This window comes from Petaurus breviceps, unplaced genomic scaffold, assembly GCF_028583685.1.
Source record: "Petaurus breviceps papuanus isolate PSGF00001 unplaced genomic scaffold, PetGlider_PUasm1.0 90731, whole genome shotgun sequence".
NCBI lineage: Eukaryota > Metazoa > Chordata > Mammalia > Diprotodontia > Petauridae > Petaurus > Petaurus breviceps.
Window position 1 is genome coordinate 1401377 of NW_027187325.1, and position 25094 is coordinate 1426470.

The 25094-nt window shown below is 39.9% G+C and overlaps 1 protein-coding gene across 2 annotated transcripts in view; it reads right to left on the bottom strand.

Moving 5' to 3' along the window:
- Positions 1-8654: 8654 nt before the first annotated feature.
- GYPC (glycophorin C (Gerbich blood group)) overlaps positions 8655-25094 on the bottom strand; it is a 96853-nt gene continuing 80413 nt past the window's right edge. Inside the window, exons 2-3 of one of the 2 annotated variants that reach the window (XM_069066886.1) lie at positions 10998-11036; positions 8655-10118 (exon numbers count right to left, since the gene is read on the bottom strand). In XM_069066886.1, coding sequence (XP_068922987.1) covers positions 9922-10118; positions 10998-11036 — 236 coding nt within the window. In that variant the 3' untranslated portion in view covers positions 8655-9921. Of the gene's footprint in view, positions 10119-10997; positions 11040-25094 lie in introns of both variants that reach the window. The other variant, XM_069066885.1, reaches the window with a different exon arrangement.

Below are 25094 nucleotides of genomic sequence, written 5' to 3' on the forward strand. Positions count from 1 at the left end.
CCTTCCTTCCTTCCTTCCTTCCTTCCTTCCTTCCTTCCTTCCTTCTCCTCCTTTTTCTGCTTTAAGTTAGATCTTCAGAATATTTTCCATTGTCAATTCTTCAATAAATGAGAGAAAAGATTTAGGCCAAAGAAATCTTATGGGAAAATGCTGAGTTCAGTGATTTGTCTTCGGCATCCCATCCCCTTTCCATATTTCTTTCTTTATACCACTTCTCCACCCCCACTCCCACCCCCCAAATCCACAAAATTTCCACATCTTATATCCCGTTTCATGCTTTAGCACCTCCTGGCCTTGCGTACTCTGTTCTCACTTTGCCAAAGGATCCTTCTCTTGGGAAACAATGAAAACTGATAAACCCATTTCAAACAGTGGGGTTGGGGATTTACTGTATCCCTTCTTTTGGGCATTTATATTTTAAAGGAGGACTCTGGAGAGATTAATGCTTACCCTTAAAGGAATTACTTTCATGGTAGAACAATGTTATTTCAGTCATCAGTGGGATAGATATTTGAAGGGCAGAAGGACCTTTTCAATATCTATGAAATCTCAGAACACAGCTGCTTCTTTACCCTGCCATCTTTCTTGTCCTACTTCCTATGTTTTAATAGGACAATGGTGTATGTGTTCGGGGGAGCCTTGGGCTATTTCTATGTGATGCTGATAAAATCAGTCCATCCCACATACAAACTGAAGTTTTAAAAAGCCTTTGTAAGTATGTCCCTCCTCTACACTTATGAGCCATAGAACTCATTGGGTGAGCCCCTGAGATTGTTACTCTTTGAGCAAATGCCAGGACAACTCTAGGTCCCATGGCAAATAGGTGGCCCAGGGGGTAGACTCTCATTCTTTTTTATGGAAAAGAGGATTCATCTGTGTTTCAAGATGAAAATTTTTCACTCTCTGGTTATGGAGAACTGGGCCCAACCATTGTGTTTGTTCAGAAATCTGTTTTTAACATTTCCTCTAGTCAACACAAACAAAATACATTTTTAATGAAAGAGCCAACAAAAACATCTTCCTGAGATATCATGGGTTGAGGAACAGCCATCTCCACGGGGGCAGCTAAGTAGACTCGCTCTTTAGAGATATCATTGAATACAGATTTTTTCTAAGTACTTATTGACTTAAAAAAATCATTTCAGTTACTTTGAAAACAAACAACTCACTACAGGTTCAGCCAGAAGTTAAAGACCTTGAGGCCCAGTGTGGGTTCTGGCTTCTAAGTTCTGTTAAGATTGCAAGAATGATTGCTGATTAGAAGATGACCTCAGATTTGGAGCTTGTCTAATTCCCTTCTGTACCATTATTGTTGCACTGAGTTTGCTAATAAGAGTCCAGGATAAGAAATGCTGGCAGCTGTGGGACTTTTTATTCCATAACAATAAACCACTAAAAACAGACAACCAAGACTGCCATGTAGGCTGACAGTCTCTTTCTTACAAACCAACAATGAAAGATCATGGAAAACTGTTTTGCTTTATCCCCCTAACCTGGCTCATCATGCAGAAGGCAAGTTTCGATTTCATGTTGAGAGGGTGGGCCTGTAGTTAAGGGAAATCATTGACCTATCCTGGTGCTTGGCTTTTGGCTTGCAGAGTTCACATCCCGCTGGCCTAAAACTGTACATGTTACTAAGATGATAAATATCATTAAATAAAGGAATGAAGAACAATCTGCTCTCCTCTCCTGTGGAGAAGCATAAACAAGACAAAATCAACAGGAGATCTATCTGCATTAGGGGAAAAAAAACCCCACAACCATTTACATAGTCACTGGCAAGAATTTTGCAACCCTCTTCCATCCATTCTGCTGAATGGATGGGACCCATTTCTCACTCTGGAGGATAGGTTCAAGTACTTAGAATCTAGACTAAACAGCAGGGGTGAGTGGAGCAGTGGGAACACAGTATGTTTTTGGAATTCCTTGAAGCTTGGATGTGGATCCAAACATAAAATCATAGCACATTAGAGCTGTAAGAGTCCTTTGTCCTACTCCATGGAATCATTTTACAGATAAGGAAACTGAGTCCCAGAGAAACGAATACACTCATAATTTAGTGGCAGAATGCAGTGAGAGAGGACTGCTTTTGGAGTTAGAAAATGGGAATCTGAATCTAAGCTCTGCCATTCACAGCTGATGTGACCTTCAGCAAGAGCCAGTGTCTCTGGGCCTCAGTTTCCCTATCTGTAAAATGAAAGGTTTAGACTTTCAGAGGGACTTCTAACGTCCCTTCTAGTCCTAAATCTACAGTCCTTTAATCTATTTCTCCTGACTTTCAGGCTAGTGATCTTTTTATAGAAGTCCCAATAGTTATAACCCATTTCTAGGAATTAAGAAGTTTTATTCTAAAAAAAAAAAAGAACAGTACAGAACAATACATACTTCACATTGTATCATGCTTAATAAGAATCCTCTACAGCTGTATAGGACTTTTACTTTCCAAAGCACTTTGGCAATGATTGTTACACTCATTTTAATTTTTTTTTCATTCTGTTAGCTAGTTAGGTAGGTATTAATATTCCCCTTTGACAAGTAAACCAAAGCCTAGTGAGGCTAAGTGACTTGACTAAGATCACACAGCTAATTGGAAACAAAGTAAGAACTAGGATCTAACTTTCTAGCTCAGTCTATTTTGACTTTTTGTCCATAGACCCAAGGACTTAAGAATCCTTGGGTATCAGCATTTCCTTTGCTGAATTGTCTTGAGAGATATGTGAGGCCATGATCGTGCTGGGCTCCATGGTGCTCTGACAGCTCTTGCCCTGCCAGGAAGAGATGCACGTCTGAGAGTGAGGGCAAAGATGCTGGATATGAACGGGACAGAGTCAGGGCAAAGGCAAAGTGAGTCATCTCTACCAAGGGAGTGCCTGTGGAGAGCCTGCTGAGAATGCTTTCTCCTGCTGTGCCATTGCCCCCTAGTAAGGTAAGGCGGTCACACCTGGGATTTAGGAAGTTCCTCTGTCGTCCTCTCTTTCACTCAAGGATTCTAGTCAAAATGTTTCGGCAAAGATGGCCTTACACATAGAGCAGATGGCTCACTTTTTATGATGAGATTAACTACCTATTCCCATTCATTCAATGAATACTTATTAAGTAACTACTATGGGACAGCCATTGTGCTAAGTGCAGGGGATATGGAAAGAGGCAAAAGACAGTCTCTGATGTCAAGGAGCTTTCAATTGAATGGAGAAGACAACAGAAGAAAGGCACTGGAATTAAGAGAAGTTAAGGAAGGCTTCTTGTAGGAGGTGGAATTTTACTTGGAACTTAAGGGAAAGCAGGGAGGTCAGTAGTCAGGGTGGAGGAGGGACAGCATTTCAGGCATGGGACACAGCTAGCACCCCAGAGCAGAGCATCTTATTTGTGGAATAGCCAGGAGGCCACTGTCACTGGATGGAAGAGGATGTCTTGGGAAGTGAGGTATAAGAAGCCTGGAAAGGTAAGAGGGAGCTAGGTTATAAAGGGCTTTAAATATCAGACAGAACATTTTGTATGTGTACATCAGGGCAACAGAAAGCCACTGGTGTTTACTGAGACATAATCAAAATACAGACCTACTGTCTGACATTCCGCCATTAAAGAGTCTTTCCTTTGGGTGAAGCAGTACCTGTTAAAATGAAAACAAGACCCCAATAAGGGATGGAGGCAATAGGACCCAGATTCCCAGGCAGTTAAGGAATCCAACAATCCAAATGGATTGTCCAGCTTTTCATTAGTGTTTTTCATCAATCTGCCAATCAGTTGGAAACCTGAATTGTTTACGTATGCATCAAAAAATTCCATGTGTCCTCCATCCTATGAAGCAGAAAGGTAGTTGGCTCTTACTGCTCCCCATGTCCTTAACATGGTTCAATGACTATTTACAGTAGACACCTGGCCTAGCCAAGGCAGAGAAGAATAAAAATAAATTGTTTCAGGGATATGTTTGAAAGCTTGTGGTTATCAGTACAGTGCAGAGGAGAAATTGAAATAAATGTTAAGTGGCAGCATGTGTTTGTGTGCACAAGTGATATAATTAGACTCTGGTAACTTGTATAAGATCACAGGACCAAAGGACCACAAATCTTGAACTGAAAAGACCCTCAGAGGCCATCTTGTTCAACCCACACTTAGCACAGTGCTTGGAACATGGTAGGCATTTAACAAATATTTATTGATTGACCAATTTTACAATCTAGGAAACTGAGTTGTAGGGAATGACTTGCCTAGCCTGGGGTTGTAAAGATAGTATTAGAGGTAGGATGTGAACCCAGGTCCTCTGATTCCAGAACCAGTGCTTTTTAGATTCTTGGCAGTCTAGGAGATAAACTGGCAACATCTGGGCTACAGTTTGAAAGACTTCACACTTCAATAACATAAAAGTATTTCCCATACCTGCCCTCTCTAGAAATTGAACTCATTCCTACTTGGCATCTCCTCCAAAGCAATGACCATCATTAATCTTTCCCCTGAAACAAACTCATTCTTATCATGTCAACCACTACATAAACAGAAATAATATATTACATTTGTAGAGTATTTCATATTTTTTATGAATGCTTTCACTTTTAAGGGCAATCTTCTTAGTGGACAGGGATTTTTATCTCTATTTAACTCATGAGAAAAATTGAGATCCAGAGAGTGATGGAGTATATCTTTCAACAGAAGTGAATACTTTTGCCCCAAATGGAAAGATTTCATATGGCCCATAGAATCCCCAAGTAGAAATTTTGCAAATATTTAATTTCTGGGTCTTTTTCTTCACACAGTTAATTCCTGATCAGATATGTCACTTGAGAGCTAAACACTGATTCTGTTAGTATAGAAGCTCCTTGAGAGGAGAGATTATTTCATTCTTTGTATTCATTTCCCCAGCACACAGCACATACTAAGGACTTGATACATGCTTGTTAGTTTGATTCCTTTGGAATTGTTCCCTGTCCCCCCCCCCCAATACTGCTGTCTATTGACATTTAAAATCAATCTCTTGTCACTCTGCCTCATCACATGGAGTGTCAATGCTCTTCCTGTAGAGAGAGTGTTGACCTTGCTATCTGACCTGTGACTTCCAAGTCATTATAGATAAGGGCAAGAAAAGATTGAAGGACAAACCAGTTCTTTGCAGTACCCCACATGGTTGTAATCTTTGCTTAAACATTGCCCACCTCTATTCCCTCTGGCCCCTCTTCCTCCCTGTCATCCCCCCTAGGTTGAAATTACCCCCACCCCTGAGAGAGTGGCTTCTTGAGTATCTGAGGGGCTTGGCTGTTGTTTTTCTTGTGCTACTATCTGTAGATTAAAGTGAGTTGGAATTTAGAGAAAGTTAACACAAGATTCGACAGACCAGGACTACACCCGCCAAAGGATGTAGGGGCTGGTAAAGTACCCAGGATCTTCTCAGCAAATTTAACAACACTAAGCTCATTACATTGTATGGACCTGACACATGGGGGTTCTTGCCAAAATATCTGTGTGTAGCAGCAAATGCACCGAGGAATACACAGCTATTTCTTAATTAAGGAAACCAGGTTCTATTGTCTCATCTGCAAAAAAAAAAAGTTTCTCTGGTTTGTGGGCTTGAACAAGGTATGCTTTCATCTGTGTATTCATATACGAATAGTATGTGCACATAGGTTTGTCCATTTGTAACTCTATGTATGCCACAAGATACAACACATGTGTATGTATGCATGGGTATGTGATATTAATCACATTTTGCTATTATTTTAAGTCTACATGCACCTGTTAATACCTTCCTAACTAGACTGTAGGCTCTCTAAGAGCAAGAAAATAGTCTCTTTTTTGCACCTTGAATGTTGGCAACTAGTAAAACGGGGCTGGGTATACAATAAATGCTCAATAATGACTTGATTGGAGAAGACTAGATTGAATTGATTAGAAAGATGATGATACTCTCTGGGGGGGGGGATGGGAGAAAAGGATAGAATTTGGAACTCAAAACTTAAAAAAAACCCCAAATGTTAAAAATTGTCTTAAGTAATTGGAGAGAACAAATAATATTTATATATATATATATTTTAAGTATATATGTTTACATATAGATATGCGTATGTGTATGGGAAGGCACATTTTTCTTTTTTCTCTCCTTCCTTGCATGGGACAAAAGTCTAGCTAGCATGATATTTCCAGTTGATCCTATAACCAATGACCTTCTTTGAAAATTGCTGGAAATGTTCCCATAGATTCAGAAGGCCCCATCTGCAAGACTTTCCTGTTGATTTGGGTGACTGCATCTGTTCTCAGTTGTGCATTCAGAACTAAGTGGGAATGAACTGAATTTCCCAACATTCCTTTGCAATGCTGGGAGGGAACACAGGGAAAACTTATGAGGGAAAGTCTATAGGAGTTCTGGGTTCTGCCATTTCATAGGTGTGGAAACATAGAAAGGACTCAGGGATCATTGGAGGATAATGACCCACAGAGTCTTCTATTTACTACTGGAAATAGTTGCGCCAGATCTGGAGTAAAAGGACCTGGGAATCTGGCATGCTCACTACCAGTTGTGAACTTGGACTATTTATTTATCCTTCCCAGATTTCCATTAGGGGCATCTAGGGGGCACCTGGGCCTGGAGTCGAGAAGACCTGAGTTCAAATCTGGCCTTAGACATTTTCTTGCTGTGTGACCCTGGGGAAGTTACTTGATCCCTGTCAGTCTCAGTTGCCTCATCTGTGAAATGGGGATAGTAACGGCACCTATCTCCCAGGGTTGTTGTGAGGATTAAATATATAGTAATTGTAAAGCACTTAGCACAGTGTTTGGCATGTAGTAAATGCCAGATGTGGAATGTTAGATGATGATACTTATGCATTCTTTCATCTATAAGTAAGGGGGTTGGACTAGATGACCCCTGGTTTCTCTTCTAAGTGCTAGATCAATGATTCTAGCATTTTCATAGCCTAACTTCACTTCTCCCAATTTTCTGTAGACACACATCACATTCTGTGTTTTAGAAAATGAAAACACCAGGAAACAAACAGACTGTGAATCCAAGCAAAGGCTAAGTTCTGAATGGGCTGGGCAGATTTCAGGCTAGATTAAAAAAAATGAAAATCAACAGATGGGAATGGGGAGAGGAGGGGAATTTTTCAATAACCCTGCTAGGGGCTCCTTTCTAATGAGATTTCTCACAACTTTTTTTTTTTTAATGAACATCAGGGAATTTCCCTTCATTGTCCTAAAAGCCAACACCAAGCACCCACTTATAGAATCATAGAACTTGCAGAGAGGGGAATTTGAATGCATTCAGTCTCTAGGCACCTCATTTTGCAAATGAGAAAAGGGAAGATAAGGAAAAGGAAGTGACTTGTTTGAACTGACACAGGGTCTTGGTGCTCTGACCTTTGTGCCATCTTGTCCCTATCACCCCTTTAATGTGGTTTACTTGTTTGTCCCTGAGTGAGCTTATTCCTCACTGACTGGGATTAAGCAAATAAGAAGATCACTGTGGCTTCCTATCTCTCACAGGAAGGAAGATTGACAGATGCATGAAGCCTGAGAGATCACTGAGCTCCCGAGAGTACAATGGCAACTGGAGGTCACTAGATGGCGCAATGGACAGAGCATTAGTCCTGGAGTCAGGGAGGCCAGAGTTCAAATACATTCTAAGACCAGGCTTCCAACCCCGAACCAGTCACTTAGCTTCTATTTACCTCAGTTTCCTCAACTATAAAATGGGAATAGTAAGAGGACCTATTTCCCAGGGTTGTTGTGAGGATTGAATGAGATAATATTTGCAGAGCTCTTAGCACAGTGACTGGCACATAGTAGGCATTCAATAGATGCTTTTTTCTTTCCTTCTTTCTGATTCCAGTGGCTTCTGAATGACCAACTGAGGGCCTCAGCAAGATCAAGAGTCATTGATAGATTGATTTCTTACCTTTGTTATGTATCTAAAACTATAGTTAATAAAAAAGTATTGCTATGTTATTTTAAATTTTTTTTTCTTTGTTAAAAGGGAAGACTCACTAGGTAGGTGAAGAATATGTTCAGAAATGAAGAAGATATAAAAACAAAAGATATTGTAATTTAAAATACATTGCTATGGATGTTAATTTATTCACATACATTTCTGCTGTATATGTGTAAATACACACACACATATATATGTATGTATATATACACACATATGGAGAGAAAGAGAGAGAGGGAGAGAGAGAGAGCGATCTTACTAATACAAATAACTGAAGTTTGGCCTTGAGTAATGAATTGTTTGGGGCCAGGACAACTTAGAAAACCTAGCTTTTAAGGCATAGAGATGCCATGATCTTACGTGGATGAAATCAGAGACCTTGGAAGTCCTGACATTGTACATTTGTGACAACATTTGAGAGGCTGTGTGGCATATATGATATAAAGGTCCAACCTCAGAGATAAGAAATCCTGCCTGTGAGATGTAGCAGTTGTGTTACCATAAGCAAATCACTCACCCTCTCATTGTTCCAGAAAACTCTTTAAGACAAAATGAAAGGGTTGGTGACCTATGATAGTAAAGGGATTTTGTACACCATGGGTATTCTGCTCCTGATGAAATCAAAGGCCTGGACAAAAAAAGTCTTGTGTTTATCTGTTCTGTTCATATGTATACTCTTATATGATATCATGAAAGATCGTTTAACAGTTGCATTAAGGCATGACTTTGAGACCAGAAAGATAGCAGAAGTTGAGTTTATGTGGTACCAACACATTTTCTATGAGATCACAGATTTATAGCTGGATCATCTCTGGTGCAACCCCCTGATTAAAATGATCTATAAATCTTCATTTATAAATAGGTGAAGATACTGAGGCCTAGGCAGGCTAAGTGGCATCCAAGAAAACGTTACAATCCAACCACTTAATATCTCCCATGTACAATGCTTTGAAAACTCCAATAACTGGTTGGGTCAACTGAATCACCTTGATTAAGTTGCATCATGGATACCCAATGCTAATGTTAAACAAAGAAGTGAAAAGGGTCCTTCTGGGAACCCTGGTACTGGTGACCACAGTAAAAAAGACTCAGACCAGAGACCTTTCACTTCATTCACATCCCAGTAGGGTAGGATATCTCAGATCTTCATTCCTAAGAATGTCACCCATTTTCCATTCTTGGTGAATGCTCAGCCAGGATTCACATATATTCCCCTTGGTGGTTTGTGACTCTGTCATATACCAGTAACTTCCTTCTCTCAAGAGGCCACATGAGTCTAGACAACCCCCTACCCCACCCTACCACACCCCTCTTTTTTTTAGGGATCAGTTTTTCTTAAATGTTTTTTTCCATGTTGTTGGCAGAATATACTAGGCTTTGTAAATATCTAAAATGGAAACAGACCCACCCAGTATAGTTAATATTAAAAATAAGAAATAAGCATCATAAGAGAAATGAGAAAAGTCCTGAACAGGGCATTGAGCCATGTTTTCTGTTTTTCCATATAATCACAATGTTATTTGGTTCAGAATGTTCTGTTACCATTTAAAATTTATTTCCAATAGCTGTGCTATGTATCAACGGGACACGCACATCCTCTTCTGGTAAGGTATCTTTTTTTTTGCATTGGCACCTGTTGTTTTCTCTAAATGTCAAGGACTGACATTTGATATCATTATGCCCTGTCAGTATATTAATGATTAAATTTCCCATTCCACTCCCTCCCCTATCCCATGCCCCTGCTCCCATGACATTGAATTTAATGGTGACCATCTGTATTGCAAATGAAATCAATAACCCCTAATCTGGCATTCAGTTCTCCCTGAAAAAGAAAATGGCCTCAAAATGGGGGTGGTGGCAGCTGCAGCTTCCCCTCAAAATAGCCATAGTACTGGGGCTCTCTTCTTCCCCAGATGTAGTATTGAGAGGTGTATCCTCCAGGATGGGAAGCACTAAGAAAATCTCTGTGTGGTGACTTTTTTTGATGGAGGAATCATTCCTTTTTCTCAAATGAAATATTCTTTTTTGTTTTCATCTCCTGGTTCCTGAAGGGTTGGGTCGTTTTTCAGGGCTTCTTCAGCACTCTCTGCAAACTCTGTCCCCTTGTCTTCATTTGTGTGGTAGGTGCCCTTGTGCCGGAACATGTAATGCAGAATTACAAGCAGGAGGCAGATGAGGACAAAGGCCACAGCAGCAATCACAACTGCATGAAACAAAGAGCCACAAATGAGCAAGCTAATGTCTATGATACACTTGGCAAGCCTTGAAGTTCTATATAAATGTCAGATATTATTTTATTTATTTTAATCTTTTTGAATTTTATTTTTAAAAATTCTAAATCTAATAAAGACCAAATAAAAGCAGCACTTCCATTTACTGAGCAGAGCATAAAAAGAGAATTGTATGTGAAAATACTGAGAGAGAGAGAGACAGAGATAAAAACAGAGTCAGAGACAGGAAAGGCAGGAGACAGAGAGTCACAGGAAGACAGAGACAGAGATAGGAACAGAGAGACAGAATTCCAAGGAAAGAGCTTTGTGATCTCCAGGGCTATATGGTTGATTATTGTCAAGGTCAGTATGAGACTTGAGGGGAGAAATCTTTGTTGGTCAGGTAGGGGTGAAGATAAATGCCTAAGACAGTACTGCTCCCCTAGACCAGAGTCTAAGGCAGGGGTGGGGAACCTTTGACCTCAAGGCCACTTGTGGCCCTCTGACTGAATCCAAACTTCACAGAACAAATCCCCTTAATGAAAGGATTTGTTTTGTAAAACTTGGAATCAGTCAAAAGGTCACACCCAAGGACCTAGAAGGCCACATATGGCCTTGAGGCTGCAGGCTTCCCACCCCTATTCTAAGGTGATGGAAATGACTATGGCTCCTGGAAGTCCAGAAACCCTGGGGCTAGATTCATCTGGAGGGTCACAGAAAGGGTAACATGAAAATTTTCAAAAATGGAATGGGTAGATGGTACAGGAAGTACCAAAACAAAAGGTGGAATTTTGCCCTGTTTAGGAGATAGATATGGGGAAAGGGATGCTGAAAGCAAGGTGAACGTTTCTGTTCTCACAGAGCTTGCTTACCTGCAATGATGGTGATGTCATTCCCCGGAATGGTGTCTCCTGCTGTGAAGAGAGAGCACAAGGGTCCAAGATGGATTAGATAAATATGGCTGAATGGAGAGAAATCATCAGTCTATTATTTTTTTCCATCTTTTTACCACCATCAACGTCACTTTAAAACCAAGTAAGGGGCTTCTCCTGAGATTGTTAACAATCCTTCCTCAGTTGTCCTGCTCTGTCCTGTTCTGGGGTCCATAGCATTCTGTAGGGAGGTGGAGTCAGGAAGAATAATACTAATAATGGGTGAAGTATCATCTGTCTTGGAAAGGGTACTGGACTGGAAGTTATGAGATTTGGGTTGAAGTCTCAGCACTGCCAGGGATTAGTGAATTAGTCATATTCTGTGTTTCTAAAATATAATCGTAACAGGAATATACATTTATAAAACTTCACTTAAGTTATCTCATTTGAGTTTCCCAACAGCTCCCACTGAGATAGCTACTATAATTATTATTACCCTCCTTTTATAGATGAGGAAATTGAACTTCAAGGAATTTAAATGACTTGTTCAGGATCACACAACCATTGAGTGTCAGAGACAGGATTTGAATGCAGATCTTCCTGACTCCAAGTCTAGTGCCCTTTCCACTAAACTATGTTGACTCTTACACTCGGCCTTTCAAGCCCTGCCCTCCCTAAAATTAACTCTATTTTCAGTCAAAGAACTGATATTCTTATTATGCTATGATGTAAGTGGCTAATAAAGTATAACCTGTTGTCCTTTACAAAGATAGCTGTATTTAATATAGAAGACTAAATCTTAAGTCAAGTTGTCAATCAATAATCAATCAATCAATAAACATTAAATGTCTACTATGGCCAGGCACTGTGCTAAACACTGGAAATACCAAGGGAAAAAAAAAGCAAAAGATAGACCCTGCCCTCAAAAAGCTTACAGTTTAATCAGGGAGACATACAAACAGATATATGGATATAAATATAAAGATATATATCTATATATAAAAAACATATATCTATACACATAGACACACACACACACACACACACACACAAAGCAAGCTACATATAGGACAAATGGAAATAATGGAGGGAAGGCACTAGAATTAAGAGGGTTTGGGAAAGGGGTGGGATTTTAGTTGGGATTTAAGATAAGCCAGCTTAGTCAATGGAGTAGAGGAGGGAGAGCATTTCAGGCATGGTGGACAGGCCAGTTAGAATTCCAGGAGCTGATTTGTTTGTAAAACAGCCAGGAGGCCAGTGTCATGGGATGAGAGTACATGGTGAGGAGTAAGTGGTGAGAAGACTGGAAAGGTAGTATGTGGATAGATTAACTGATCATTTAATATTTGATCCTGGAGGTGATAGGGAGCCATTGGACTTTACTGAGTAGGGGAGTGACATGGTCAGAGAAGGAGGGATTGGAGTGGAAAGAGACTTGAGGCAGGTAGAACCCCTCTCCCTGCCGCCGCCCAGTACTGTACTGTGATAGTCTATTCATGAGTTGATGAGGGTCTATACTAGAGTAGTGGCAGTGTTAGAGGAGAGAAGGGGGAAAATTCAAGGGATGGTGCAAAGGTGAAATCAACAGGTCTCGGTGACGGATTCGATATGGGCGGTAAGAGGTAGTGAGGAGTCCAGGATGACTCCTAGGTTGATATTACCTAAGTGATAATGGTGGTATTTCAGTTATAAGCAAACACATGGGAAAAGGCGTTTGGGAACCAGGAACTTGCCTGTTACCCCTGAAATCAGGGGAAAAGGGAAGGGCATAAGCATTTATATAGCACTAACTATGTGCCAAGAACTTAAAGTGCTTTACAAATATATTCTTTGAGTCTCATAGCATCCCTGGGAGGGAGGTGCTTTTATTGCCCTCATTTTTAAGCTGAAGAAACAGAAGCAGACTGAAGTTAAGTGACTTGTCCAAGGTTACATACTTACTAAGTATTTAAGGCTGGATTTGAACTCAGATCTTTCTGACTCTAATCACTGAGCCCCCTACATGCCAAAATTATGCCATAAAGGTTGTTCCTTTTTGTGTTTAGTCATAAAAGTCTTGCAAGGTAGGAGTAATTTCCGCAAAATCTCCAAAGACTATTTGGAAACTCTTTTAAACACTGTTATTTCTTCTGACAACTCATCTCTCTGCTTTGTTTTAATGAAACAATAACTTGTCTATCCTCAAGGGCTGGTATTTAAGATTTTTCTTTTCTTTTTTGGGGAGTGGATTTTAGAGTCCATTAAAGTCTATCCCAGGCAGCTCTCCTTCCCTTTCCTGCATCACCTTAGAATTCTTTGGGTCTTATCAGACTTATAGAGTTTATTTAAGTCACTGAGAGCTCTTGGAATTCACCTTCCTAACGAGAGCTCCATGGTCCTAAGAACTAAAGGAATTGTGTGTACTTGTCCCCAGTTGTTAAACAGACTTACAACCTCTCCTCTGGGAAATTGGAAAGAAGAATGATTTATTAGACAATGGAAGAGGCGTCCGTGTTAACATGCAATTCCCATGTTCCTATTACAAGGCTACACATATTAAAACAGAGAAGACTGCTTCATAATAGACATTTCCACTCAAATAATCACTTTAATTATAGTGATATGAGGTCATTCTCCCCTGAGGTAATTGCCAGATGCTTCTTTCTGCTAAGAAGCAAGTTGCCAGCACTGGAACCATGGGTATTTAGTAGTAGGGAAATATATAGAAAGGGCAGGAAGTCAGGGCTAGAAAAACCAGGCAATTCACTGAGGGTAGGGGGTGATGTTGTGCCTTGTCTATATTCAGCTTAGGGGTATTGACCAGGCCAGCAACAAGGCTCATATAAAAGGTCAAGATCAAATAATGGAATGGCCATCTACTGGGATACCAAGGTCTAACCAGCTGAGGCACGTGCTATCAGACACTGGCTGACTTTCCACCAGTAACAGCCACCCTCAGATTCAGCCTCCAGAGAATCTCTCAGCTGCACTCAGTTTTGGGTTGGCTCTGGGGCCCAGCTACCCTGGATAGGATGGTGAGCTAATCTTCATATCAGTCCTCTCTATCTAGCCGGCCCCAGACCAGACCATGCTTCTTACCATCTAGTGATCCACTGGGACACCAGGGTCTACTCATCACAGTCATTCTTGCCATCTGTTACATGAGTGTTCCCCTCTCCTCCGCCCTGCTTCAGATGCCTTCCTCCTCCTGTGCAGGCACAGGTGTGCAGACAGGGTGCACCCAGGCACACTCTAAGATTTCCAAAAATTGGTGTTTTGTTTCTCATTTTTAAGTTTGTAGTTGAAAATATAGTTTGCAATTTTAAAAATGAATTTAGCTGACTTGGTCTCTAGGTTTTTAAAAAAAATTTTGATGAATAAATATGTCTTTTATGACTGACTATTAAATAATTTTTTACCCTAAAAAATTCCTTGAGTGTACACCCTTAAAGAAACAAGCATGCTTGTGTGCTCAGGAATTAGGCTTAGAAATAAAATTAGAAATCACATTAGTATTGGAAAAAGTAATAGTAATCATATTGGCATTAATAATGCTACCAGCAAAGGACAATTTACTTATTTTCCTGTAATTCCATTTATGAGTTCCTAGAGTGTTTAGATCAAAGCTCCTTTCCCTGCCTAACACTCCCCATCCGTGGGCTGTGCCCTTACACTAGAATATAATCTCCTTGAAGGCAGGTACCATCTCTATTTTGTATTTGTATCCCTAGGTAGTTCAGGGCATATAGCAGGCTTGTAGATTTGTTAATTGACAGAAACCTGGAAGGCAGTTAGACAGAATGCAAACCATACAGGGGTACTAAAGGCCACAGTAAGATAGGGGGTACCTCAGGGACAAGACAAACAAACAAACAAAAAGGCATTCATACCAAAGAGGGATAAAAAGAAATAGTAAAAAGACTGAAGTATATGAGAGCCCCAGCTCTATGTTGCTTTTCAGTATTAAGAGGAGGGGGAAGGGCAGCACACAGGCTTGACAGAAAGCATAGCAGCCCCATGAAGATAACAAACCTTCTCTCATTTACAGAAATAACAGGAATATAAAACTAGAACTGGTCCTTACAGGCCATCTAATCCAACTGTACTCATTTTGCAGACGAGGAAACCGAGGCTTTGAGAGTTTGTGACATGCTTTAGGTCACACAGTGGCAGAGATGGAATTCAAACTCAGGTCTGGAATCCTTTCCTGCATAACAGGCATTCCCTTTTATTTGCTCTGGTCTCTTTCCTGCCACTCATTTGATTCTGTGTCTGTTCCTTTCTAACCTTCTAGCCATGTCTGCTTATGGTCACCCTGAGGTACCCTATTCTTCCATTCTGTTGCCACTCCTTCAAGGCCCTGGCAGATACGACAAGAAGAAATAGTTAGCGACTAAGGAATCCAGAGGATCTGAAAGGACAGGGCATCTTTGTTAGGTTTAGGTTCAGGAGTTATGATGGTTTAATGAAAAAAATGTTCCTCTGAAGGTCAAGACACTTGGGTTCTAGTCCGAACCTTGCCGCTGACTAGCTATGTGGGTTTGGGGAAGTCACTTGACCTCTCTAGTATCCAGTTTCCTAATTTATAAAATAAGCTTGCTGAGTTAGGCAATCTCTAAGGCGCTCTTTTTGCTTGATCACACTATGGCAAAATAACTAATTCTGCAGCAAACTTCTATGCCAATCATATGCTAGCTTTTGCCCAGTGTAGAATTTGTTCAAAGCTGGCAAGTGGTGTCACTTGATTGTTGTGAACAGCGAAGTTCAATAAATTGGAGAGTGTTCAGAGGAGGCTATCTGAGAGGATGAAGGAACTTGAGTTATTGTTGCATTAGGATCAGTTGAAGGAAACTGGGAATTTTTAGCCTGGAAGACAGGGAGGACATAATAGCAGTCTTCAAGTACTTAAAAGGCTACCACGTGGAGCAGAGATTTTCTTTGTTCTTTTTTGCCCCAGGAACCAGGGTTAAACATTGCAAAAAGGAAAATTTAAGCTTGATACCAGGAAATACCAATAAGATCTTCAGGTGGCTAGGAGGTATGATGTATAGAGCGCTGAGTCTGTAGTTAGTACTGAGTCCAAATCCAGCCTGACACACTAGTTCTGTGACCCTGGGTATGTGACTTAACCTCTGTTTGCCTCAGTTTCCTTACCTGCAAAATGGGGATAGTAATAGCATCTATCTCTTAGGTTTTATGAGGATTGAATGAGCTAATATTTGTAAAAGACTGCGAACTTTAAAGAGCTACATACATTATTGTTGTTATTGTTATTGTTAATCATCTGTCCAAAAGTGAAATGGATTGTCTCAACCATTCCACCTTGGATGTCTTCAGGTAGGGCTTGGATGATCACTTCTCAGTTTTTTATATGGGGATTCCTTTCATATATGGTTTGAACCAGAAATTGGCTAAGGTCCTCTACAACTCTCAGATTTGGTGATTCTATGAATAAGAGTAGATCAGGCAGTGGAACCTTGCCTGCAGTACTTATCATGTAAACACTTTCTGAATATGGAGCTGAGATGGCAGATATGCTGTTCCTTCCTTCCTTCCTTTCTTTCATTTTGCTAACTGTTTGCAGGGACTAACAGTCATTTTACTGCCTGGCTCTTACTCAATAACGAGAGCTTCCCAGATCCTGCAAATCTTCCATATGCCTCTTTTCTTCTGGTCTTGGAACCTTGTCTTACAAATCCGCTCTTCTTCTATCTTTACTTAAATGCATGGAGCCCAGGAATCCAAGCCCAGTCTAAAGGAAACTGTTTTTTTTTTCTTTTAAATTTGGGGAATTTTGAGTGCACATTTAAAAAAAATTTAAACATTTGCAAACAGACAGGAAGGCAAGTTCTGTAATGGATAGAGAGCTGGCGGTGGTGCCATGGATATTTGGGTACAAGTTCCATCTCTGGTACTGGGCTTGGTGACTCTGGGTAAGTCACTTAAATTTTCAGTGCTCTAGGAAACTCTCTAAGAATGTAAGTTTCAAAGAAAGTGACAATTTTCATTAATAGAGAGTTTGTTCATCTGGGAATTCCCTATACCAATGAAATCATAGTTCTAATTCCTATCCCTATCCTTATTTCTATACAAACAAACTTTGTTGTTTGGGCTTTAATGACCACTCAGATCATAGAGGTAACTAATTTTTTTCAGCTGAACGAAATAATCAGAGTCAATCATGATGTACTTGTTGTTTAACTCCCGTGCTAAATATGTTGTAGATCATCCTCAAACAAGGGATTGGTTCAGTTAATTAAAATAATCGAATCAATTTGTGCTGTATTTCTGGTTATCATCATTTTTCTCTCTAGTGATATACATCCACCAATGATATTTTCCTCTTTATGATATGGAGGTAGTCCTGGGTTCTCACTGACTCTGCAAGCTGGGCATACACTCTGGTCTGTTCTACCAAGCTAGACAAGCTTTGTGTACAGGCCCAGCAACAGACCAGCACAATTAAGTTTGAAGGGGCTCACCACTAGAGGGATGGCCATTGGGGACTGATATTTCATTTGTTCATGCATTCATTCATTTATATGCTACAGCATTCAAAAAGACTATTTACAAAGTGAGGAATGGATTTTGATCTGTGTCAGGTGGAGTAACCTTCCAGGGAAATCCTGGATCCTTGAAGAAAGAAGTGTTGGAGTATGTGCATTTGATATAGAAAGATATGATGATGCTGATTAGGGCTACCCTAAGGGCAATCAGAGTTAGAACTCTTGGAGGTCTCCTGGCTCACAGGCCAGTGCTCTTTCCACGAGATCACATTTTCTCCTAAAAGAAAACTGCCCTACCCAAAGAACATCAGGTCTTTTTAAAGCAGTATTTTTATTTATGCATTCATACATTCATCTGTTTTCTTTCTTTCGTTTATTTTTAAGCATTTTGGCGATAGACGCAACATCTGTTATATTTAGTTTGTGATGGTTCTTTAAGGGGGTAGGAGATTTTTTGGTTTTCTTATCATCCAAGGCCTAAAAGACCCAGCCAAGGGGAGTTAGGGCTGAAGGTTTTACCAAAATTCCCTGTTGCCCTGTGAGGGAATGACTTCCAGATTTAATCTGGTTGCCATGGTGACTGTGGAGGAGGAAGAGAGTAGTGTTTTATCTAGTCACTATCATTTTAACTTTTGAAATTATATCTCAAATATCTTATCAGCAAAGTTTTTTTAAACTGTATTTTATGTTCCATAAGTGCTTTATTGGATTCGGGATTGGACTAGATTAGGGTTGGCCTAGAATAATTAATTAACTTTTGGTGTCTTCTCTTTACTAACCTCATTGCCTAGACTCCAGATCTACAACTATCCATTAAATCTTTCAAGTGATCACACAATTCCTTTCTTCACTGATTCTTCTTTAGAATTTCGGTCCTTCCAGCTCATACAGGTTTTCCTAAGAGTCTAAATGCAGTATTAAACTCTTAAAACTGATAATTGTACGAAGACTTTTAGAAAACCTTGTATTTTCAATAAATACTTAACAAACTCAAAAAAAAAAACCATTTATGAAATAGCTAGTGTGTCCAAAGTTCTTTGCTAAGCACTGTTTTTCCTAGTTAGTCAAACAATTGACATTTATTGAATACAGCATATTCAAAGAGTTGGATGATTTGATTATTGATTTGCAATTGTAGATTAACTGGGCATTTTATTAACCAACCAACAAATTGTTCAGCTCTGAATCTGGTGCCATGGGAGAGAGCAGAAATATAAGACACAATCTCTTCCCTCGCTGAATGTAACAATCTAGCTGGGAAACAGAACAGTGGCACATAGCTCTGGATTTGGAATAAAAAGAACTGGGTTTGAAACCTGACTACCACTTAGTAATTGTGCGATTTTGAGCAAGTCATTTAACCTTAATGAGACTCAGTTTCCTCATCATTTTGATTTTACCCTGCGTAATAGAGTTTAAGAACCAAAATGACTCAGGAATGGTTTTTCTTCAGTGTCATTTGTCAATTGTGTGTATGGGCTGATAAACATTGGCTACATCTAATGAGCACAGCTAACACTCACACCATGTTGATCTTCAGTTAAATGGAACAAGCAATGGGAGGCAGAGGACCTTTATTTAATGTTAAACACATTTTTTTTCTTTTATGCTCCAGCTAAGTGATTTCATGATACTAATGGTGTCATAGGTTTGCATTGTAGCCTTGTTATTGATTGGACTGGTAGCATCAATCAATCGAAAAGAATTTTATCAAGTGAAATAGATTTTTAAGGCAATTATTAAGTGCCAGGCACTTTGCTAAGTGTTGGAGACACAGCAAGAGGCAAACAAACAAACAAACAAAAAAAACAGTCCATGTTATCAAGGAGTTCACAATCTATTTTTTTTTTAATTAATCAGGGTTAAGTAACTTGCTCAAGGTTACACAGCCAGCTATTTTGTGTGGGTGCCGAGTATCTGAGGCTGGAACCGATCCTGGGTCTCTCGATGCTGGGGCCGGCACTCTTACTCACTGCGCCACCTGGCCACCCCCACAATCTAATTACTAAGTGCCTACTATTTGTCAGCCACTAAGGATACAAATATAATGAATACAGTTATCCCTATTTATGAGGAATTTATATTCCAACGAGGGGAGGAACAACAGAGAGCCTTCTTTCTCATCTATCTATCTATCTATCTATCTATCTATCTATCTATCTATCTATCTATCTATCTATCTATCTATCTACTTATACACACTTGTATGTGTATGTATATGTAGAGGATAAATATGTAGTGTTTTTTGGGGGGATACATGATGAGGGAGCCTTCTTTCTCTCCCCTCCTCACCACATACTTCAAGCAAACTACAAATATTCTCAGACTGTTTCCTATTGGCTGTAAGGATTATTCTGATTGACTGCTGAACCAGAATTCTGTGAATGTACTAGGAAAATAATCTCCTACCTGTAAGGCTTCTTCCTGTCAGTCTTGAAGCATTAAGGACTACGCTATGAGCTCATGGCCAACAGGAAGTATCCTAAGGATATGTTTGCTCTGAAATGGGGAGGAGGGAGAGGAAGGGGCCCTCCATTGCATATCCCCAAGGGGGACACAATTTATTAAGAGAATAAACATAATGCTTTAGAAATATGTGGGGAGCACATACAAGCAGCAACTACTCATCAAAAATAGAGGATTCTCTATGGAGAGAATTCTCATTCCTTAAAGAAGTTGGTATTTTAAAAACAGAATCTTATCTGACCCTTTACCCAACTCTTCCCCCACCCCTAACATCTAATGACTTTTCCAAATGCTCTGATTACTGAAAAAACTTTCCAACATCCTGTTCCGCTGCCTTCCATTCCTTTACCCCATTCATTCTGAAACGTCTTTGAGCTCAGCTTTGTCTACAAGAAATATGTAGAAGTAGAGTAGCTAACTCTCAGTCAGTTCTTTTATAGAATTTCATAGAATCCAGGACAAATCCTGGGATCCGAACATTCTGGAAAAATTTAGAAGGTGAAAAGGAATGTGATTAAAAATCTCTAAAACTTGGGAGGGGGGGGGAAAGGGAGATTAGGACTTGCTCAATCTTGACAGAAGTACAAATGACTTATATTAACTCCCCCTCTCCCGCCCCCCGCTATTTAACAAACTCTTATTAAGCAACACACATTTATAATCAAGGCACTAAAAATTCTAAAAATTCCCTTTGGTTCTATTGTGGGTAATCTGTATGAGAGAGTTCATTGGAGGGTTAAGAGCAACTGAAAGGAGTTATGGGAGCTCCTAGAAAGTTTAAGAGATTCCCTCAAAGTCACACATGTTACAAGCAACAGAAGTTAAATTTGAACTGAGGTCCTTTGAAGCCAGAGACATTTACTGTCTACTACTCTATAGCTAATTCTTGGTCAAGTGTGGGCTAGGACAGGAAGACCCCCAACAAACCAGAGGCACCCTTCTCCCTTGCTATCACTTTGCCCACCCCTTCTTCAGCCTAGGTCTGACTAGAGCCCATCCAGGTGGCTGGACTGTTAGTACCAATTGGATACGATGGTATTCCTTCCAATGGCAGATCACCTGGTCTTACAATCTGCACCATCACTGAATCCTAAGCCAATCCAAAATAAGTGGACTTTAGTCTGAGTTATTTGTCAATAATTTACATTGATATCTTGGGTAAATCACTTCAACTCTCTGGGTCTTCCTTAGTGTCTGTCTGTCTCTCCTCCCCTCTCCCCCTCCCTTCCTTTTTTCTTTCTTTCCAAGGATATCTTATCTCACCCAAGCTGGGAATACAGTAGCTACTCACAAACCTAACTCTACTGTTGGTCATTATGGAAGCTTTGATTTGCTTCATTTCACTCTTGGACAGTTTCATTCCTTCTTAGGCAACCTAGTCTTCATTCCTGTGGATTCACCATATTGGTGCTACGTTTAGTGTGGATGCGTGATTGACTTTAGCTCTGCTGTAGCTCAGAGCTCCTGAGCTTAAATGATCCACCAGCATCAGCTTGCCCGATAGCACCACATGTGCCACCATACACATATGACCTTAGTTTCCTAAAAATGAAGGGCTTGGACTAGTTAGCCTTTAAAGTCCCTCACAATTTCGACATTTAGCAACATATGATGCTTAGTTATATGTTTAGTTAACATTAGTATCATAGAATCAGGTGCTATTTGAGTAGGAAAGGTCCCATAAATATTATTTCCTCCAACTAAAGACACTATTATCCACAAGATAACTGCTAATTAACCCTGTGTTTGGTCTCTTTCAGTCATCTAAAAGGAGAAAGAGGAAACTATCCCACTGCTTTTTTGTGGCTTTTGTGTTACAGGTCCTGAGCCTCAGAGTAAAAGCTGCCATTCTCCAGTCAGGGTTTTGTTTTGTCTGGTCCCAGAGTAAATATGGGCGGCTGGAGGTAGATGGGTTTCAACTACATTAAAAATAAGGGAGTTTTGCCTTCAAGCTTGCAAAAAGAAGTTTTTAGACAAATAAGAGACAATTTTGTAACACACAGAAGGAACTGTGATAGACTTAAGATATATGCATGGCTTCAAAAAAGGTTTAGGTAAACTTTTGGATGGGTTTTAACATCAGCAATGAGTTAATAGAGAGATTGTGGGCCATAGAGCATAGAGAGATGTCCTCAGAGTCTGAGAGACTTGGGTTAAATGTTACCCTCTGATACATACTAGCTGTGGGATCCTGGGTTCCTTAACCTCTCAGTTGTTCCTTTGGCTTCTCTTCACCTCCTTCACCTATAAACCTATAAATTGCAGAGCAGTTTAGGATCTGCATTGGTAGAAAGAGTTTCCTTACCAGGGAGTTACAGAGGGAATCTCAAGTCTTCACTATATTCTTTTAGGTCATTCAGTAAATACATGTTTATTGGGCAGCAGCTATGCTTTTAGCTCTGTATTAGTACAGGAGATTAAAAGAATTATTAGGCACAATCCCTGACCACAGGGAATTCATAGTCTTGCTGGGAAATCAAGACTAACCCACAGAAAAAGGTAAATAACAATGCAAGGCAGATATTAAGCAGACTAGTATTTCCCTGGCCAGCACTCCACAATCCAAAACCTGGTACAGTGAGTGCTATAGGAGTTCAGGTATGAGGAGAGGAGAGAAGGGAGGGGAGACAGAGACAGTGAGAGACAGAGATAGACAGAAGTCAAGGACAGACAAAGACACAGAAAGACAGAGAGGAGAGAGACAGAAAGAGACAGACACAGAGAGACAGAAACACAGGCAGAGATATAGACAAAGAGACACAGAGAGAGAGACAGATAGAAGACAGAGAGGAAAGAGATAGAGAGACAGAGACAGAGAGACAGAGACACAGAGAGACAGAGACAGAGACACAACAATACAAGAAACACAGGCAGAGATGTAGACAAAGATACAGAGACAGAGAGCAAGCTCGATTATGCCCTGTGGGCCAGGGAGGCTTTGAATGGAGAAAGTGGGACTTAAGAGTCACAGAAAACCCTTTGAAGTCATTAGAAAGCTTGCAATAGTAAAAAGCACTAAAATTCAAGTGTGGAACTTGGGAGTTATGGGAATTGAGTTAAATTTTTGTTTCTAGCACTTGTGACCTTTGCAACCTTGGCTAAATCATTTAACCTCTTTGGAACTCAGTTTTCTTATTTGGGAAGTGAGGAGGTTGGCCGTCTTAGATAATGGCCTCTGAGGTCTCTTACTGCACTAGGTCTGTGAATTCTATGATTTTGTTTGTTTGTTTGTTTTTGCTTTCTCGCTGTACTTAAGCCTAAGGCTTAAAGTTCTTCCATGGGTAACTCAAATCAGTTAGCAAATGGATTCCATTAACTGAATTGTTTTGGTTACAAGGTCAAATTTACTTTCTTTTTTTCCTTTTCCAGATTTCTTTAGACATCCCCTGAATTAATGAAGTACACATGCTTTGGGAAGCTGACTAGAAGTTATCAGAGTATCATATCTTGTAATTCATTCACCCATCGACCCATTTACCCATCCATCTATTGATCCACGTATCCATCTAGTATTTCGTGGGAACTTACATATACAGCCCTGAATTAAGTTCTGTCCAGGATTTTTACAAAAAGATAGAACTTACCACTCAGGAGACAAGATATATGTAACTTAGACAATCAAACAGGCAAAGAAGTATTTTATAGTGTGCCAAACTCTAGGTTAGATGCTGGGATTTACAATGACAAATGTGAAACAATCCTTGCCTTTAAAGACTTTACATTCCATGAGGTGAGTTAGTATGTTTATATGCAAGTATATACAGAGAGCATATATGTATATATATGTAACATATATGAATTAGCTACACGGTAACTTGGGAGGGGAAAGTACTAGCAGCTAGGGATAAGGGCAATTGAAATAGCAGGAAAGGTCTCATGAAAAAGGAAATTCTTTATCTGAATTTCTGAAAGAAACCAGGAATTTCAAGAGATGGAGGTGAGAAGGGGAAACATCGCAGGCCTGGGGGACATCCTACACAGAAGTATGGAGATGGGAGATGGAGTGTGCTATAGAATGACCAAGCTAAACTTTATGAGGCAGTAGGGGGTAAATTTCAAACAAGCGTCACAAACTGCAAGTGTTATGGAAGCGTTAGAGGAAGGAGAGATCGTTTGTGGGCTATGGTATTCAGGACATGATGAAACTTGATTGGGTTTCCCTCTAGCAAGTAGCTGATGAGCCATTTCCAATTCAAAAGAGAACTGTTTTAGGTAGAGAAAAGTCCATTGGTTCTGCCGCACCTGTCTTGATTTCCCTTTTCTTTATGTTTTGCCTCATGTCAATAATTTCCATTTGAGGAAAAAAAATCATTATTCCATTAACCTGTACTTGATGATTAAATACTTTGAAGTATGGCTGGAACAGGGTGAAAAGGGACTCTGAATTCAAAAACATTTTTCTTATGGAAACATCAGAAAATTGTAACTAGTTTATAGTTATTTGTTTTGGTGAATTTCATAATTTTTCCAAATTGCTTTTCTAGCTGTTATGGTGGTATGTTTAATCAACACCATTTTATAGATGATATCGACTATCTAATCTCTAATCTGTTTCCAATCAATCTTGCCTTTGCAACATCTCTTGGCCCTCTTTCTGACACTGCCACCACTCTGGTATAGGCCCATATCACCTCATACCTGGACTGCTGCAATAGCCTGCTGGTACATCTGCTTATTTCATCTTTCCCAATTCCAATCCATCCTCCATTAAACTACTATGGTGATTTCCCTAAAGCAGGCATCTGACCACAACATTCCCCTACTCAACAAATTCCCTATCACCTCCTATATCAAAAACAAAATACTCTGTTATGAAGGGCTCAAATCCAGTCCCCTTCTACCTTTCTAGTCTTCTTACGGCTAGTTCCTTGATATGTACTCTTTGATCTAGTGATACGGCCCTCTAGTCTTGTTCCATGAATAGAACACTTCATCTCTTAGCTCCAGGCATTTCCTTTGGCTGTCCCCTGTGCCTGGAATGCTCTCCCTCCTTATCTCCACCTACTGGCTTCACCATTTCCTTTAAGTCCCAACTAAAATCCCATCTTCTACAGGAAACCTATCCCAGCTCCTCTTAAATCCAGTATCTTTCCTCTGTTAATTATTTCCTATTTATCTTATACATAGCTTGCTTTGTATATATTTG